Here is a 19,178-nt window from a genome sequence, read left to right on the forward strand (position 1 = left end):
ATCCAACGTATTTAATATATTTTGAAATATGAAATATCTTGTTACACATTACATGCAGATTTCTTCAGGCCTTCAGGACAATACTAATAAGTAATTGAAATGTAAATAATAGACAAAAGTTATCAATTTAACATTTATTGCCCAGACTTTATGACTGTTATATTTTTACACCAATGTTTGCCTTTTTTACACTTTGAAATGCTAGTAGCCACAGACTACAAATCTTACAATAAAACAGTCACACACATAGCTTTACAAGTCTGTACACCTGTTAAAATGTTATGAGTTGATCACATGCAGAAACAATCATTTGATTTGCTACTATTATAACAATATGATTTTATGTATTTTTTTTATTAATACAATCTGACATTCTTAAACTGTTTACCAGTTTCACTTGTCATATTGGAGAGGAATAGGTAAGATTGTCCTTCAGCAACTCAAGGGAAGCTAGTGGCTTGCTGGCATGGTAGGCTGGTCTCTATTAAAACCAATGTGTATGACTGGCTACATTAATCACTGGTTTCAATGAGAAATGTTTATATGCCATTTTCAATTCAATAAAGTAACACCATCCTAAATGTAAAATGTTAAGGAATCCCACATCAGTTGCACCTGTGGAACCCAGACCTGAAGGCAAGTGGCTGATCAGATAGAAACTACACTAGATTGAGGACAGAATGTTACAGACTATAATATACAATTATTCACCAACATTCTGTTATACAATTATCTTGTTAAATCAGAAATATGAAGACATATCCTTTCGAATTGTTTAAGAATATAAAAAAAAACTAATCTGGGGTGCCTGGTGCCAGTTAGTGCACTAACCATATGCTTCCTGTGAGTCGCGAGGGCCCCAGGTTCGAATCCAACTAGCATCATATCTTGCATGTCTCCCCTCTCTCTAACGTAGGTGTCCTGTCTCTACACACTCTTATCTAAATAACAAGCATAACAAATGTCCCCCAAAAGTAATGTTTAAAACATTAAAAAGTTGCATCACAACATCACATTGGTAACAGATTCCCTTTAGGTTGCAATCCACATGAGGTAAAACATAAAAACACATAGTTCATTATACATTTCGTACATTAGGCTTTATCCTCACAGTGTGTGTATGTGCGTGTACATTATGTGTGTGCATGCATGTCTGCAGGCTGCATAGTTTCTATTCTGATACCATAAAATAATCATAATTGAGGCACATAGTGGTATGGGGCAGTTATGGTGTAGACTCTGCCTTATCGGTTTGCCCAAAAGGACTGTAGGTCTTTAAAGGTGAACTAAACCAAAGGGCCTGGCAATTATGTGGGTTTGCTGTCATCTAATGTAAAAAAAAAACATCAAAAGGCTAGGTTGAGCTTGGTACAATGTGATCATGCCACATTATAATAACAGTAGTCAGTATTGCTAACCTTTATGGCAGCAAACTCTCAGAATTGGCACAAAAGTGGCTTATGGTTTATTTCCCATTTAAAATGCAGAGTACAGACAGAGCACTCTGTTGAGTACCGGTTCACTCCTATGACAACAGTATATTATGTCACCATAATATGGCAGTGCATTACCACGTCAACTCCAGGTTGCCTCCTACTTGTTTTAACTGAAGACCAACAAAACACCTACTTCAATCAACTTCTGGCCAGATTCTACCTTTTGGCTACTCTTGGAATGCAACAACTGTAAGTTAGTAAGTAAGTATTGCAACTACTGTATGTTGGCTCATTACACACAGTTTGATATGGCATGATTTGATATTGAATTGATAAAATGAAGGTGGATGGGAAGTACAGGGTAAAGGGAGAGAGGGTTGAAGGAGGAAGACATCGAATTGTATGTATCAAGGCGGGTGCATTCAAGAGTATCCAGGTAGATATCCGGGTAGTTTGGCCAGTGTTCAGCTACAGAGGTTCATGTCTCACAAAAAAAAGGAACCCTATTCTTCATATAACAGCCACTGTAGGGCCCAGCAATATAAAGTGCATTATAACTGAAATAGCCTGCCATCTGAGAAATGTCATGTTTTCCTTTTTTCACAAACCAGGTTAAGAATTTTACAACAGTCACAGCAACAAGGATGGCTATGATTATTACATTGAATAAAACAATAAAAAAATCTCTGCCTTCCTAGAAAAGAACTCCTCCCACTGGTTAGATGTGGTCAGGAACAGTTTCTAGAGCCTCCACTGGGTTTCTGTCAACATCCACATTCTGAAAGTCAGACAAAAACAGTGGTGATTAATATGTGATTGTGTGTGTGCGTGTGTGAGATCAGGTTTATTGGTAAGTACAGTACTGTATAAGACATGCAGTAAGAGTGAGAGAGAAAGGGCATTATTAGTGAAGGGAGAAAAGTCCCACAGCTTTGACTTCTGGGATTTGGAAACTGCAAAAAGCATTATTCGTAGTTAATACATTATGAATATACTATGTGTGTGCCTTTGTGCCTGCCATTGCAATGGTGAGAGTGCGTTACCGTCACTCCTGGCATATAAACACTGCGAGTGGTTTGCCCTGCTTATTACTGACTGGTATATTACTGTCGTCTACCAAATGAAACCTACAACACAGTAAATCATTAGTGTTCATTTAACTCTGAGAGCGTACAAATGTAACCAAAAGCACCCATATATTTCTACACTCTTTACTGTGCAAGATCCTAATGTTGGTCTTTTTAGTGGGATAGTGAGCAGCCAACAACCCCTAGTACCTTTCTTTAAAGTGCCACTCCACACAAAATCATGTTTTCTTTTAGTTTTTAATATGTTTTTGGAGCTTATCTATGAAAATCCAGGTGTTTTGGGGCGGTGAAACCGCCCCTATATGTGAGGTTTGGATATTTGCACACCAAATCCTGCGCTGTGATTGGCCACAAATGTACCCCCCTAACCCTGCACTGTGATTGGCCAATCACAGTCTATTCAGGACTGTGATTGGCTAGGGAAACATGACACATGTGCATAGCCCTATATAAGAAACCATAACTTTAAAAAAAACAGAAATGTGTTTTTTTTAAGTTATGGTTTCTTCCATCACTTCTTCCATCACTGTGATGACCACTGTGACCACACCGCCCACTTCACACTGGGTGTGATTATTTTTTTCTCTTAAGCACTATATGGATTTTTACCCCCAAAACTAGCCTTAAGACGTGCGGTCTCTGTGAAAGCAGGTGTGTGGCACGTGACATGAAATTCAGGTACTGCGTTGAGGTGAGTGTCGTCACCTGTGAGGATCAGCAGAGCCTGGTTGGGTGACGAGCTCCTGAGACTATAAAGATTGTGTTTTTTAGTGTGTTCAGTGCGTTTTAGTGTCAGGTCCTGTCTGTCAGTTAGAGTCAGAGTTTATGGTGAGGTGTTATGGTTATATTCTACTGTGTGCTGAATGCTAAGTGCACTTGGTGTCCAAGTAAAGTCTGTCGACTGCATCATTGTTGTCTCCTGGGTTTAGTTTTAGTTCCTGAGTTCCTAAGCCTTCTGTTCCTGTCACAGTATAAGAGCAGAGAAGGACTCGCACACAGGAATAAAAACATCAGACTATAGGTCTTGGTTGCATATAAAAGTCTTCATTAAAAGATTCGGGTCTGTACATGGAGTAAATGCAAGGGACTAATACACAGGAACTATCGTCCAATAGTCTGATCTCTTTATTCCGGTGTGCGAGTCCTTCTCTGCTCTTATATAACTTTTTGCCTTGACTGCCGCACCAGTGAGAAAGACAAACAAAGGACAGTTTTCTAAAAAAGGCACAGCTCAACTTGTGCAACCATTTGATACAGTATTGAAATAGCCTACTGGTCTGCTGTGCAATGAGAAGACATACCCTTATAGTCTATGGGCCCCATTCCCGCCGGTGCCTTACCCATTATCCCTAAACTTCTTTGCCATTTATTACAACATTTTCAAATAGTTCAAACAGTCAATCTACCAGATCACAATGTTTCAATGTAGATGTAGAACTTTTTGAAAATGTTTTTAAAAATAGTAAAATGGCAAAGAAATGTATGGATAACGGGTAAGGCACTGGCGAAAATAGGGCCCTATGTGCCAAATGATTAATTCTCAGTACAGAACATTGGTTAGAAGTATCACTCACTTCTGGTTTGTCCCTGTGAGTGTTCACAGCGTCGACATGAAGGAAGACTGACTCTACTTTACAACCTGTGAGAGAACAAGGGAGAGGCAGAGACCCATATGATGGGTGTGAGAGGAGGACATGAAAACCTTACTGGCACAGATCTGCCACGTAACAATCTTTTCACATCAACAACCCCCAGTTTGACATGAAAATCCTCTGTGTTAATCTTAAGTCTGAGCGTGAACAATGTTCCCCATTTGTACACTCTTGGAGTTACAGACCTTTGGTTCCTAACCATCAATCATTTAGCTGGGGACCCCCCTGGAACCTCATCAAGGACCCCACATTGGAAATCAATGCTCTAATGTGTTACAAAATAAATGGACAAAGTGGCAGAAATAGAAGGTATTGAGACTGACCGTATGCGACTGGGGTGAGTTTCAATACTGTGTGCAGAGGACACTTCAGGTAAGGCAACTCATCTGCAGCATAGGGAGACAGAGAAATTAAATTCTGGACATAAATTTGAGTCATGAATATTACTAATCTTCATAATTCGGTTTGTAAGCATGTCATTTTTAAATGGTTAATAGTTTAATCCGAGTATCAGCGTTATGTAATTTCAATATAACAGGAAGTCAGTTCTGTAGCTTTTAGCAGATCTTCTAGACTAAAAGTCAAAACAAAATAGAAAATAAAGAAAAATGCAAAACTAAAATAACCTTAATGTGCAGTTCTCAGTATAGAGGTTGAGCTCACTGTTGCATGAATATTCATTAACACATGTGTTAGCTTAGCACCACCGCTTTGGTTGTGGAAAGAATGCATGGGGAACCTAACTGATGTTTCACATACTGTATATACACAACAAGACACCAACTCATAGACTTGTTAAAGACAGAGAGCGTTGAGTGTTTCAAAATCATGGCCAACAAGATGTGAATCAGAGGTTACAGTCAGAGTGCCAAGCTCTTCAACAGCCCCATCCACTTTAGACAACAATTTTCCTTCTTAGAGAATAAACGGCCCACATCCAATAAAATAAAGGGTAATGGGTATTTACTGATCCCCGAGGGGACATTACTTTACTGTATTTGACCCAGCAGTGTGCTGCTCAGATGAGTGCTCTGGGGGAGCAATTAAAGACCAGCTTAAACGGCTTTTGTGACCATATCTAGATGTATTTCCCAGTGAAACAAGAGCTGGGTGTGTCTCAGCCAATCACAGTGATGAGGGCATAGGGGGTGGGTCGGTCGTCACTCGTCAGCATCACGTTCAGCTGAAAATCCCTTCCCCCTGAAGACTATTTAATAAAGATTGGAAATTTGGAGACTTTTGAAATAAAAAATAAACACATGAGGCATCTATTGTTAACTATGTCTCTATTATGAGTTTATGACCCTGGATATTCTCTAAAAGTGTGAAAACCCTATTCTTCATTTAAATGTCTTGCTCAGGGACACCTCATCATGAAGCCCGGAGGAGCCGAGGATAGAACCATGGGCATTCCGATGCCGCTGAGTTCAATCCTTCAATCTTTGGCTTTATAGCCCCACCTTGACATAGGAATGTCACTAGCAGAGCCCTTTGAATGGTTACAGGTGACAAATCTCAACCATTGTAATGGATGAGCGTGTCAAACTTCTCCGGTCTCCCAAAGAAAGAATTTGAGATTAAAACCTGGGGACATGTGTAACACGATGATGACACTTGAGATGTCCTTGTATAATCGTCTCACCAGCGCTCTTGTCGAGGAAGTATGCAAGCAGACATCGCATGACAGCTTGATGACAGATGACCAAAACATTCTCCTGTCTCTCCAGTTCCATGATGACTGGCTCCAGGCGCTGGACCAGGTCTTCATAGGACTGGGGCACATGCACAGAGTCAGCACATATGCACACATACAGGCACACAAACACTGTAAAATTCTATCAGATGTCTGTTACAGCCTGACAGGAAAAGCACTGTTTATAGCAGCACTCTTGTTCCGTGAGGGACAAGTAAAGTATGTGTTCCCTCACCTCTCCTTTGGGATATCGGTAACGGTACTTGTCTTGGTCTCTCAGTGCAAACTCCTCTGGGTAATTCTGTTGGATCTCCTCGTACATCATCTCTTCGCAGACCCCCTGAAAGAGCAAAGGAGAGCTGAATATGTCTCTTTCACATGCACACTCACATGTCACACATGATTATGGCAAAATAAAAATGATGTGCAGGCTGTGCTCAAAACACGCCCTACACCAGTGGTTCTCAACCTTTTCAGGCCGCGACCCCCCAAAATAATCATATTTGAACTGTGGGGACCCCCCCAAAATAATCATATTTGAACTGGGGACCCCCCACCCTGACAATCACTTGGAATTGTAGGAGTTGAGGCATTACATTTAGTTTGACTCGGTTCCACAGATAAATATTGTGAATATATATATATTTTTAAATTGCCTCTTCCTTATATTATTTGACAATTTGGTCAATGTTTTTTTTAAGGTAATAAAAAGGTCTTAAAAGTTCTTAGTTCTAAAAGTTCCCACTTTACCATCATGTGGGGACCCCCCTGGAGGTCCCAACCCACAGGTTGAGAACCAGTGCCATACAACACTGTTGACATTACTTTTGAAAGCAGCTTATAGGAGCATGGTGGTCTGGCATGTTTAGACCATTGACTAATACTCATGGTGTAGTTGACATTACTGCAGACCAATTTCCAAAGCATACCATTGTTTGAATTTCAAAGAAACCATTGGATATCATTCATCTCAGTACAGTATGAAAATTTGGTTGCAGAGACTTGAAACTAGCTTGAGATACATAATCAAACACGCTAAATATAATTTCACCGTTTTGTCTTCTCAAAGTTATGTTATCATAGCCTGGGAGCCAGACGGCCATGCCAGGCTAATGTTGTATCATTGCATTTTAATGCATTTTAAAATGCACAGTGATATAAAAAATCTAGGCAAACATAGTCCCTGAAGAAACGTTTCATTTCCAAACAGAATTGAAACATACATTTACCATGCAAGTGATCATAATTTTTTTAAATAAGTGTTACATATTCGGAAATCCAAACTTATCCAATCAGGACAGAGAACCCACCTTGACTAAGTTATTCAGGTGCATTCAGTAACGTTTTAATAACTTTAATAAGCTTGTAGATCTGCTATTTTCACTACTTCTTAAACGTTTTTTATTTATTTATTTATGTAAATTATTTGATTTCTTTATTTTATTTATGAAATACTTTTGAAAATTTTTGGAATTGTATTTAATTGATGAAAAGTTGTGATTTTTTTGTTTGTCTTTTTTAAATCTTTTGAAATGATATACTTTTTTTAAATGTAAAAATTATTTACTCGCGACCCATAGAAATTGGGAAACGGTGTTCCAGGGGAAAACGGTGTTCCAGGGGAAAACGGTGTTCCAGGGGAAAGTCCTGAGAAAAATCATGGAATGCAAATATGTACACTACACTAATAAGCCATTTACAATAAATGGCCCCCAACATTTGTACAACAATGTCCCTTTAGACAGAGGGGGCAAAATGTAATGAATGATATACACATATCACTGTAGCACTCACAGCGTCTATCTCATTAAGGGCCTTCCACTGCTCATACTGGACCCCCAGGCCCTCTGCAGTCTGAATGGTTCTTTTCATATGGCTGGTCCACACCTTCAGGTCCGGGATATTCTGGCCACGCATGTAAGTACCCAGCGCATTGGCAAACTGAGAGAAGAAGAGACATACCGTACACATCAAATATGACACAAAGGTACATGGGTATCCAGGCATGTAGGAGGTTGTTGGGATCCCTGATGAGTTTAATTACAGAAATTAACTCTATAACTGCCAAAGACGTTTATAAACGTCTTTGAGAAATTAGCTGTTGCCTGCCAAAGACGTTTAAAAACGTCCTGAAAAAAAAAAAAAAATCTAAAAAGATTCTCTAATTATTTAGTATTGACACCTTTTCGATATTCCAAACGAATAAGGAGATAACAATTTCCAAAGATTTGCTGCTCCATCCACTTCAATGTTAAAATTGAAACAGACAAACAATTCACAATGTTTTTTGGTTTGAAACCACTGGTTTTGAGCTATTTTCAAACATCAAACAACACATGACAACAAGGTCAAATTGACCTCGTTGACATTTGTGAAACCACACCTGAATCTCATCTGTGATTAGAAATTTTCTGGGGATCAATCATACTTGAGAAAAATATTTTGTGGCTATGCGAAAAGGTACCAAAATCGGTCAAAACCCTGGCAGAGGCTACAGACTGTTCTGAAAAAACTCTGGCAGGGTAAGAGTTAATGTAGACTAAATTAATCAATATTAAACAGCTCCTCCGGTTAAAAAAAAAACAAATAGACAGAAACGCCCACAGGTGACACCTAAAAGTAATGCCTGATTTATACTTAGTTGCGTGCCATGTCATGCACCAAACATAGAGGATCACAATGCATCGCATAATGACACTTGGTGAGCTTGTAGAGCTGATATTTTCAGTACGTGACACCAACGCGCAACTAATGTACAATTTACATTGTAAATCAGGCTTTACAATGTTCACGATGGGCAGGTACACAGCAACTTGGCGACATAATAGACAATACAGTTGCTGCCGGTGTGAGTGTAGGGTAATACAGCCTGCACTTTGTTGCCTTCTATTCGCAATCACCTGAACTGTGACGGAAATTACTATAATACTTTTCTTTGCTGGGCTTTTGCGCTGCTAAATATGGTATGTGGCAAATATCTTATCCTGTGTGCACAAAGGAGAACGAACATTCCGTTCTGTTGAGACCACCGTGCAGCAAGGTAAAGATGGAATGGCTGAATAACCAATGTACTGAGAGACACTGAGACACTCTTCAGGTGTCAAGACATACTCTCCAATCAAATTAGTCCAAGTTTGAGACAATTATAAGTACTAATATTAGTAGTGAGCATGCATTGGAATTACCACGACATAACTAACTTAAACTTACAAACACACACACACACGCTCAAAGACTTCTGACCTTGAGTCCACGAGGTGACAGACCAGAGTCTCCCCCGATGCGGCCTATCACGTTGAGTTCGCTCTCTCCATGTCGGCTCAGGTAGATGGAGCGCGGCGTGACATGGATGTTCATCAGGTAGTAGACTATCCTGCTCTGGATGTGGTCCTGAACCCGGTTCACCAGATATCTGCTGCCCACGTTGAAGATCTTGATGTAGGACAAGTTCCTGCGTGGAGAAAAGAAGAGTGTGGGGGAGGAGTTAACATAAGAAAAATATCTATAGATATATCACAAATCGTTGCTCTCGGGCAGTATCCCCATGTTTTGTTTTTTGTAAATTAATGCCCTACTTCATCATGCTATAGTGTCACAAAAGTAGCAAAACTAGCCAATCTACCAGCTCTGCTATTTAAAAAAAATGTTTTAAGAGAAAGTGGATAAGTGTGTCTGTGGGTTTTATAAATATTTAAACAATGAAAAGTATTAATTCGTTATTTTTTCCATTTCCTGAAAAGTATTTGTTTTGGACATATTCGGTTTCCACCTGACAACGATATACAGTAACTAGCAATTAATTTGTTGTATTTTCTGAGGGCCGCAACCGGAATGGTGGTCACGTGTTAATTATGTGTTGTGATTATTATGTTCATCTTTATACCTACTCTTCTCATCTAGTCTAAATTAATCTACACTCATCTCATCTACTAATCATCTAGTCTTATCTTTTTTTCTAGCACCTTAACTAACGTCCAAAAGTATATCATGCACAGTATACATCTGCCGCTATGCTCACGCACCTTTATATCTTATCTCAGGTACCATGCGTAAATATGTAGATCATTTGTTGTTTTGTTTTTTCTTGTTTGATCTCCTTTCTCCCCTTTCTCCCCCCCCCCCTCTTCTATGGAAATAATGATACGATGGGAACTATGCACGAAAACGAACTTCACCCACTTATTGACTTCTGTAAACCTGTGATGTGACAATTCTGATTCTGATAGTCTCATGACATTTACTTTCATCTCATGTAGTCTTCTGATTCATAGCCATCTGATCATACCTGTCCTTGTCATCATTCAGCGGGACATAGGTGACCTTGTAGCATTCAATCCGCTTCAGGAAGTCAGCCACTGCTTCTTCCTTGTCACAGTCCACATAGTCTGGACTGCTAAGCTTCACTTGCTATGGGAAGAGACAGAGACAGAGACAGAGACAGAGCAGGAAAGGAATATGAGGTCAGATCACCATATGTCCAGTCAGTATACTTGGCTCTGGGCCAAAAAATAAATAATCTCCCAGCACGTGACTGGGCAATATCAGATTTGGCTCTCAAGCAGATCTTGGTTAAAAATAGATGTCGTGCAGCGATCTTGGAACTGCACAAACAGTATGTTCACAAATACACACACACACACACACACACACACACACACACACACGCACGCCTGCGTGCGTGCATGGGCACATGCATGAACACACATGCATGCACAGATGAACACTTACTTTGATATTCGCAGCAATGATTTCCAGATCGTCACATATTGATTCAACAAAAAACACCTGCAGAGGCAGGAGAGGAAGGATGAATGAATGAGGAGATAGGAGGTAGGGGAGGAAGGATGGATTAATGAGTAGATAGGAGAGGAAGGATGGATGAATGAGGGGAGACAAAATGAGAAAATTACATCTGAAAAACATCTGCATTGATACTTTTTTTTAACAGTAATTTCACTCAGCTTTCAACTTCTAAAGACAACAGATCAAAGAGCGCACAACACACTCACATGCGCACACATACTGACCTTGTATCCGTTTCCCTTGGCAAAGCTGAGGATAAGCTCTCTGCGTTCTGATGTAGTATTAGTGGCATCAAACACCTGATTAGCCACAGAGAATAAGAAATATATGATAATATATGATTTCTTCTCAATTAAGATTACCATACACCATGTTTCCCAAATGTGTGAGAACAAAAAATGATAGACAGGCTTATTTCCTGTCACACCAATATGATAGATAGCACAATGCTTTTAATGAAGCTAGTCCTGTGACAAGGAGATTCCTAGTCCTGTGAAAAGGAGATTACTAAACATATGTAACACTTGCGGTTCAATAAATACACATTTGATCACAAAAGTAAGCCTGAGCAAGCTATGTACTTCATAATAATAAGGCCTAAAAAGGCGTCTGTTTTACTCACCGCCACCTGGCCTTGCCCTCTGGTAAAGTAGGCACACACATCTTGTAGGGCAGTGATGGCACAAGCCCTGTAAAATTATTATAATACACACTTCAATAACCAACAAGTTCATAACTTCATACATGTTTTAACAAATACAGGTTTACTTGGTTTCCCTCCAACAACACATTGTTGGATCAGTTAATTCCCCAAAGACTACTGTAACTTTTGATTTCTTAATACTCAAATGTTATTTGATTGGTTAACCCTACACCCTCTGACATTATTCAAAATAAAATGTGTGAATTCTCCATACTTCCGTATTTTCATGGCCTCTTCGTTGTCTGGGCTGAAAAACTCATAGTTGTTGTAGGAACGCGTGGCATCTCTCCTGTACTGCCCAACATTGAATACTGTCACGGGAAGAGGAAGTGACATCAGAAAAGCATGCGATTGATTGATTGAATACTTTACTAACAGTTTGAGAAAAAACACAGAAAGTACAGTTTAATAGTACAAATACAATGCTAAAAGGATTGAACCCAAGAAAGCACTATGGCTTGTTTCCATTGGGGTCCTTTGTATTCAATTCATTGAAACTGATAGATCTATAAATATGTATGTATTTATCAATCTGATTTAAAATATATTTCATTTGTATGTGCTTGTTCATATTTGCTAGCCAGCCTGCCTATTGTGTGTCAGTTTGGTTGAACTTCCTGGGTCCCTCAGGCAGTGCCTGCAAGTTTGTTTTTGTTTGATGGCTCCTAGTACAGTATATGTCAACAATATTAGATAGTATGTTAATATCGGATTGTTTACAGTTTTGATGTCACGATGAACTTGGGTTGCCAGGGAAACGAAGCAAGATGGCCAGTTGACGCTGACGTGATGACGGAAGGCGTTAACCCACCCTATGTGTATAATCTGATCTCTGTTTAAACTTCAGAAGAATATATCTGGAACCACGCTTTTCCGACGCTTGTAAGATCTCTGTTCTGGAATAAATATTATTTCATTAAGAAGTTTCTTCCATTTATTGATGTCATTAATTCATATACTGACGGATAGATATGGACCTGTATTTACTAAGGGGGGGGGGGGATTTCAGGTCATTTTTCAGGGGCCAGTTCCGAATTGCAGCCACCCTTAAGTGCTCTTCTAGAGCGGTTTTGAAGGAGAGTAAGCATTCACACTTTTTTATGGCTGTTGGTGGTGCATTTTGGTGGCATAGCAGTAGAACGAATTTAACCCCTTGTTTGAGCCAAATTTGTGTTGAACGTCATTTATGGAGCTCCCTCTGGTGTTGTGTTTGTGGACGTCTTTAACGTTTTTGAAGTAGTTTGACAGGTACATGGGTGTCTTTGTATTTGAGGTGTAGTGTATCTTGTAGACCAGGCCCATTGCAAGTTGTTGTACTCTGTCCTCTACCCTGAGCCATCCCACCGGTTAGATGAGTTGTAGGTGTGAGGCCAAGTAGCAGCCTGACAAGTTTGTTTTGGGATGTCTGGAGCCTTGTTTTTAAGGCCTTTGTGGTGCTATGGTACCATGTGCATGCATAGTCATAGTGACATTGGATGAGTGCCCCAGCTAGACTCAATGTATTCCTACTGACCAGTGGGGACGGGACAGGGTTCCGTTCACCTCCACCACCTGTTCTCTCCCCTCCAGATAGGATTGCATCCAGTTCACTGATGTGCTATCAAAGCCGGTTGCTTTTAGCTTATCAATCAATATAGAGTGATTTACGGTGTCAAATGCCTTTTGGAGGTCCAGGATGACCATGCCGCAGTATTTGCCCACGTCCACCTTATGTTCGATGTGGTCGTTCAAATAGTGCAGGCATGTGTCAGTGGAATGAGATGTTCTGAAGCCAGATTGGAATTATTTTTCAGTAAGATACGTTTCAACCTGTTCATAAACAATTTTTTCTATAACTTTCGAGATAGAACTAAGAATAGAAATAGGGCGGTAGTTGCGATGAAGTCTTATTGTATATTAACCCCTGTAAATAAATGTACGTTTTTTTTGTTCGAGTTCCATTGTGTGTCTGAGATGTTCAAGTGCACTGTAGGCCAACCTTTAGTAGGAACTCCAATCCAGTTGAGATATCTTGTGAGCTTCTTGGAAATATAGGTCTTTCCCCGGGCTGGGAGACCCACCATTACTAACATGGTCGGGGAGTTAGTAAACTGTGGCACAGATGCTGAAACAGACACAGGCAAAAGGGAGAGATTGAGAGATCAACAAAAAAGAAAGAAAGGTGCATTTGATTCTGCTGTTGATGAAAGCAAGATAATAAATCAAATTTATAACACTTAATAAGAGCACACACATGCACACACATACACTCCAATGCACAGACAGACACGCTCACAGCCTTGACCTCTGGGGTGAATGACCCTCAGGTCCCCTACAGTGAGGGACACTGTGTTCCACGTAACAGTTTCAAGAACCTCAGACTTGAGCAAACAGGCCCCAAAACGGTGTGAAACTAAGCTGCCCTACATTCAAGCGCATCTGAATCAAAATGACATATACTTATTACAAGTATCAACATGTCAGATGTGTGTCTGTGTATCTGTATAAATACTCACAGCCTCTCCGTCGACTCAGCTTGCTATTCACCCATGGAACCCAGATCTTTTGAAGTGGATTCTGAGTCAGTTGCGTTTCTTTCTTGGACATGGCTGGAGGAACTGCACGCGTGTGTGAGGGGGTCGGTCTGTGTGGTGCGAGTGTGTCTGTGACAGATTGAACACGAGAGCGAAACAAAAAGAGTCGCCCAGGTGAGTGCGTGTGTGAGTGTGAGAATGGGATTTTGAACTTTTTCAGACAGTGAAAAGGGGGAGGAGCATATACTCATACACGTGTCTGTCGACATACCAGAACTCCGGCTCAGGATAAGACACTTCCAATTTGACAGGCAAGCTGTAACTAATGTTAATAACAGTTTTTTTTAATTGATGGAATACTTTATTAACAGTTTGCAGATTGTACAGAGGTATGGTTTACAAAGATTGTTAAAAGGATAACACAAAAATCCCTGGGGGCTTGTTTCCATTGTGGTCCTGTAACAACCAATGGTGATAACCTCATTTTAGGCATTCCACAGTAAAAGTGAGGGTTCCGCAGGGTTCCGCCCACTCCAGTTGAACCAGGAATCTTAAAGGAGTTCCTTATCAAGAACAATCTCAAGGAATTCCATTGTTTTTAATACAATATACAGGGGCTTCACACAGTTGCTGTTGTTTACCTTTATTTATACAGGACAGGTGAAGTCCCATTGAGATACAAGATCTCTTTTCTGAGGGAGCCCTGTGGAGCATTGGTTAACAGTGTTGCATCACAATAAGAAGGTCCCAGGTTCGAACCCTGGCAGGGCCCCAGGGGCCTTTATGTGTGGAGATTGCATGTTCTCCCAGTGTCTGTGTGGGCTCCCTCCATGTGCACCGGTTCCCACACCAAAACACATGCATGCTAGGCAAGATACTGGCATTAGAACTGGAGTTGGTGCCTGGCCGGTGTACTGTGGCAAATGCAGAGGACACATTTCCCCTATGGGGAATAATAAAGTATAACTTAACCTTACAGTCTCTGTCTACATGAGGGGTATCTGGGCATTCTGTGGTATCCCATATTCAACTTCGGGGGTGGGGGGGGGGTGAGGGCAGAGGAGTGTGACAGAGAGAGCCTCCTGGAATGTTGTTTACTAAATGTCCATTAGACACTTGGCCACTGGGGATGCAATACATAAATATAGACTACTCAGAAGATGTCCAGCAGTCTGTGGAAATCATCATCACATGGACCACATAGCCACATGCACACACAAGGGGAGCGAGAAAGGGTAGAATAAAAAAAACCTCAATCTACACAGGTCTGTAACACAGTACAGTACACCGAATGTACAAATGGAACCAGACGGACCCCCCATTTGTGCACTCGCAGAGTTATGCTTATGGGGGTCCCTGAAATTAAAAAGCTTGACAACCACTGGTTTGATGCAAGCATTATTGAGTCACGTCTCACTCTGTCATGCTGCATTTCATGCAATGTGACGCTCAAATCCATCCAGTAGCCTATTCCCACCTCACCTGTGCTCTCACACCGGAATCGCCGCTGGACCGGTGGTCTCTTTTGCTCCATTCTTGTGCCCGCACACACGGATGACAGACACCGGGCGGGGAGTGTGTGACACGAGGGCGTTCGTTCCACTCACTCTTTCTGCCCACACAGTCCCAGTCCACTACAGAAAACACCATGCTGTGTTTCCTCCCCCCAAAGGACACCCGACACCCCCAAGGAGAAAACTGGTACAACAAGGATGAAAAGAGGGGGGGTTGCGAGATGGACACTTGGACAGAGTGACCGAGTGATAAACAAACAGGTTGAGAACAGTGGTGGATAAAGTACAAAAATGTTTTACTTACTTAGTATCAATTCTGCAATGTATACAAATAAGTCCGAAATTCAAAATTTACTTTAGTAAAAGTACTTGCACTAAAATATACTTAAAGTAGTGAAAGTAAATGTACTCTATTATGCCGAATGTCCCATTTCACAAGTTTCCAAATGTATAAAAATGCTTTGAAAACAGCAGATCTACAAGATCACAACGCGTCAGCTTGTAGATCGGCTATTTTCAAATAGCCTAAGTATAGTGGTGAAGTGGTTAATGTATGTTTTGCAAGTAACTAAAGTTTTAGAATAATTGTAATGGAGTAAAAGTACAATATTTGCCTCTGAGATGTAATGGAGCAGAAGAAAAAGTACACCTCAATTTTACTTAAGTACAGTACTTGAGTAAATGTACTTTACACCACTGCGAGACACACACAGAGAAAGAGAGAGAGAGATAGATTGCAGAGCTGCCCACACATCATGTGTGTGAGTGTGACACACACACACACACACACACACACACACACACACACACACACACACACATGCACCATGACTGCCACCACACTGGGTTGCGTAAAAATCACCCAAGTCCCCCATAATATGCCCACGCACGCACGCACGCACACATACAAACACACACGCTTGATAAATATATAGGACTCTGTGGGAGAGCCCGCGTGCTCTCCATTGTGTTTAGATGACTTAAATGGGTCGCCCGTTTGTCAATATGGACATGGTCAAAGTCAGCAGTCACACCGTTGTGGGAATGATGATGTTATGTTCTATAATATATGTTGGTATTCTAATCTACACACACATGCATTAAGTGCACAGCGTGTCACTCAGGCTTCAGTACAGATCCCATAGTCCGGAGGGGCACTGTTGTTAATGTTTAGCCGTCTGGGTAAAAGTGGTCTCTAGGAGTTGATAACAAACAACTAGCTTACTCGTAAATATACGTTTAAACCCATAGCTAAACATGTAGTTTCGTTAGAGTTTTCATAAAATACAATCGTCCGTCAAGCCCGTTTGGAACCTCACTCTCCAAGATAGCTACCTGAGATGGGTCCCTACAGGTAGAGTCTGTCCAAATGCAGTGAGGATCACCTTTTTCGCAACATCGTATACAAAAAGTAAAGGTAGTCCGGGACACCTACAGATGTTTGCAATTTGTCCGGAAAGTCAAATTTAACCAACGGGGTTGAAAAAACGTTTACATTGCGTATTTAGTCAGCCTGTGCCATGTTTTCTCATTCAACCCGGAAGAACCCCCGACGGCAGGTGCCAGTACTGCTCCCGATTTGGCTACAATGGGAAAACATGGCACACTGGCACAGGCTGACTAAATAAGCGTTTTAAAAGTTTTTTTCAACCCCGTCGGTTAAATGTTACTTTCCGGTGAAATTGCAAACATCTGTAGGTGTCTCGGACTACCTTTACTTTTAGGATACGATGCTGCGAAAAAGGTGATCTTCACGGCATTTGGACGGACTCAACCTCTGCGGCACCGGAGACAGCGGGACCTCATCTTGGAGCTATCGTGGAGAGTGGGGTTCCAAAACGGGGCTATACCGTCCGTCTTGTATCTAAACAGGCTCGACTACAAATATGGACAATGTCTCCCCGGCGACAACCAACTAGCCAATCGCAACGCGGCCGTCTGCTCTCCGGGCTATGGGATGAAGACTCTCTACCTTCGCTTACCGTGTGGTCGCTGGAACCGGGCCGTCCTCCCCGTGTCCCTCTGCCCAGCCTCGGACACGTTCATCATCATCATAATCACACAGTGCAAAATGTACCCTGGGCAGTGGGGGGTGTGATGTGTGTGTGTGTGCTTCGCTGCTCCGTTGCTTGATGTGTTGCGACGGACGCTTGCTTTGTGTCGCTGTCGCCTGTCGGCAAGGTTAGGCAAGCCCCCCCAAAACAATATATCTCAATATGCACCACTCCGCTTGCTTCCTCCGTTTTTAGTATTCCATCGACAGGCCGGTCGCCCACCGACTGTAAGCTGCGTCACGACAGGATCTTAACCCCTCACTACCGAATTGCATGCCGTGCTTTCCCGTTCTGCAGGCAAGAGAGAGAACACGGTGTCTCAGTGAGTTACGATGTGGAAACCGGTCCCATACGCCACCACGCCTCTCTGTAGTCTAGAACAGTGGTTCTCAACCTTTTCAGCCCGTGACCCCCCAAAATAATCATATTTGAACTGGGGATCCCCCACCCTGATAAGCAAACCTTTTCAGCCCGTGACCCCCCCAAAATAATCATATTTGAACTGGGGACCCCCCACCCCGATAAGCACTTGGAATGTATAGGAGTTGAGGCATTAAATATTTGGTTTCACAGATAAATATTGTGAAAATAGCAGATCTACAAAATGTGTGCCTCTTTCTTATATTATTGGCCAATGTTTGACCAGTTTTTATTGTATAGTTTGTTGATAACGTGCAGTAATGGACATTGTCTTTTTTTGTTTTTAGGTATTAAAAAGGTCTTAAAAGTCCTTAAATGGTCACTCCACTGTCATCTGCCCCCCCCCCCCCCCCCCCCAAATCATGTGGACTCCCGACCTACAGGTTGAGAACCACTGGTCTAGAATGAGATGAAGAGTGAGTGGATGTCCGGATTGGATGTGTTGTTGTATCCACACATCAACCCAGAAGGTCAATCAAGGGTGGGCTGAAAGTGAGAGGACCAGTTCTTGTAGCCAGGTCCTATAAAGTTACTGCATACATAGCCAAAAGTAGGAGTGAATTACAATGAGAGAACTTTCCTGTCCCACTGCATTCCAATTTCCACCAATCAACATTCAGCTCTCTATCTCTCCTTCATTCATGCACAAACCCACAGACATGATCACAGACACAGTATAGCTATCATCACATTGATTGGTTGTGTCAGCATACAGAAACGGATTACATTTTCTATCAGACAGATTCTGTCTGTGCATGCTCATGCAGATATACTCTTAAACACACAAGTTGACATCACCAAATACCAAAAAAGAAGAGAAAGCATGATTAGGATATGCGTAGTCCATGTTATTTATTAGTTGACTGTGCAGGGTTAGTAGTTTAGATACAGTACAGCGCACAATGCAACAAGCAGGTTCAATATCAGCACACCCCTGTATCTCAGTACACCCTGCCAGCCCACCCAGCACATGTGTATTTGTGTATGTGTGAGTGTGACTCCAGTCTTTTTCCTCCCTCTGCCGTCACACACACACACACACTCACACACCCACACAAACCATGGTTTCCTTGCCACCTGTAGTGTAATCTCATATGTCCCTGCTACTTCAGATCTTGTGATTTATAGATTGGGTCTATTGTCATCAAAGTGGATTATTCACCATGTTATTGATTGTATCATCACCACTGACAACACCAATCACATTGTCTGTACTGATAATAACACAGCTGTGTTTGTTAGTATATCATTATTTTTTTTATTTTTTTTATTGTTTTCTATGCCATTTTTACCCCAGTGCGT

At 41.4% G+C, this 19,178-nt stretch overlaps 1 protein-coding gene across 3 annotated transcripts in view; it reads right to left on the reverse strand.

The window, feature by feature from the left end:
* Positions 1-223: 223 nt before the first annotated feature.
* Positions 224-19,178, reverse strand: part of LOC308096721 (6-phosphofructo-2-kinase/fructose-2,6-bisphosphatase-like) — a 22,006-nt gene continuing 3,051 nt past the window's right edge. The window contains exons 1-14 of one of the 3 annotated variants that reach the window (XM_080444142.1): positions 13,871-14,288; positions 13,354-13,479; positions 11,590-11,686; positions 11,295-11,361; positions 10,897-10,971; positions 10,598-10,654; positions 10,155-10,276; positions 9,113-9,320; positions 7,664-7,810; positions 6,105-6,209; positions 5,819-5,948; positions 4,500-4,562; positions 4,099-4,163; positions 224-2,214 (exon numbers count right to left, since the gene is read on the reverse strand). In XM_080444142.1, coding sequence (XP_080300268.1) covers positions 2,155-2,214; positions 4,099-4,163; positions 4,500-4,562; positions 5,819-5,948; positions 6,105-6,209; positions 7,664-7,810; positions 9,113-9,320; positions 10,155-10,276; positions 10,598-10,654; positions 10,897-10,971; positions 11,295-11,361; positions 11,590-11,686; positions 13,354-13,479; positions 13,871-13,961 — 1,413 coding nt within the window. In that variant the 5' untranslated portion in view covers positions 13,962-14,288 and the 3' untranslated portion in view covers positions 224-2,154. Of the gene's footprint in view, positions 2,215-4,098; positions 4,164-4,499; positions 4,563-5,818; positions 5,949-6,104; positions 6,210-7,663; positions 7,811-9,112; positions 9,321-10,154; positions 10,277-10,597; positions 10,655-10,896; positions 10,972-11,294; positions 11,362-11,589; positions 11,687-13,353; positions 13,480-13,870; positions 14,289-15,370; positions 16,124-17,384; positions 17,748-19,178 lie in introns of those variants that run through there. The other 2 variants (XM_080444144.1, XM_080444143.1) reach the window with 2 other exon arrangements.

Source organism: Gymnoscopelus braueri (genome assembly GCF_963280865.1).
Source record: "Gymnoscopelus braueri genome assembly, chromosome: 12".
Classification (NCBI taxonomy): Eukaryota; Metazoa; Chordata; class Actinopteri; order Myctophiformes; family Myctophidae; genus Gymnoscopelus; species Gymnoscopelus braueri.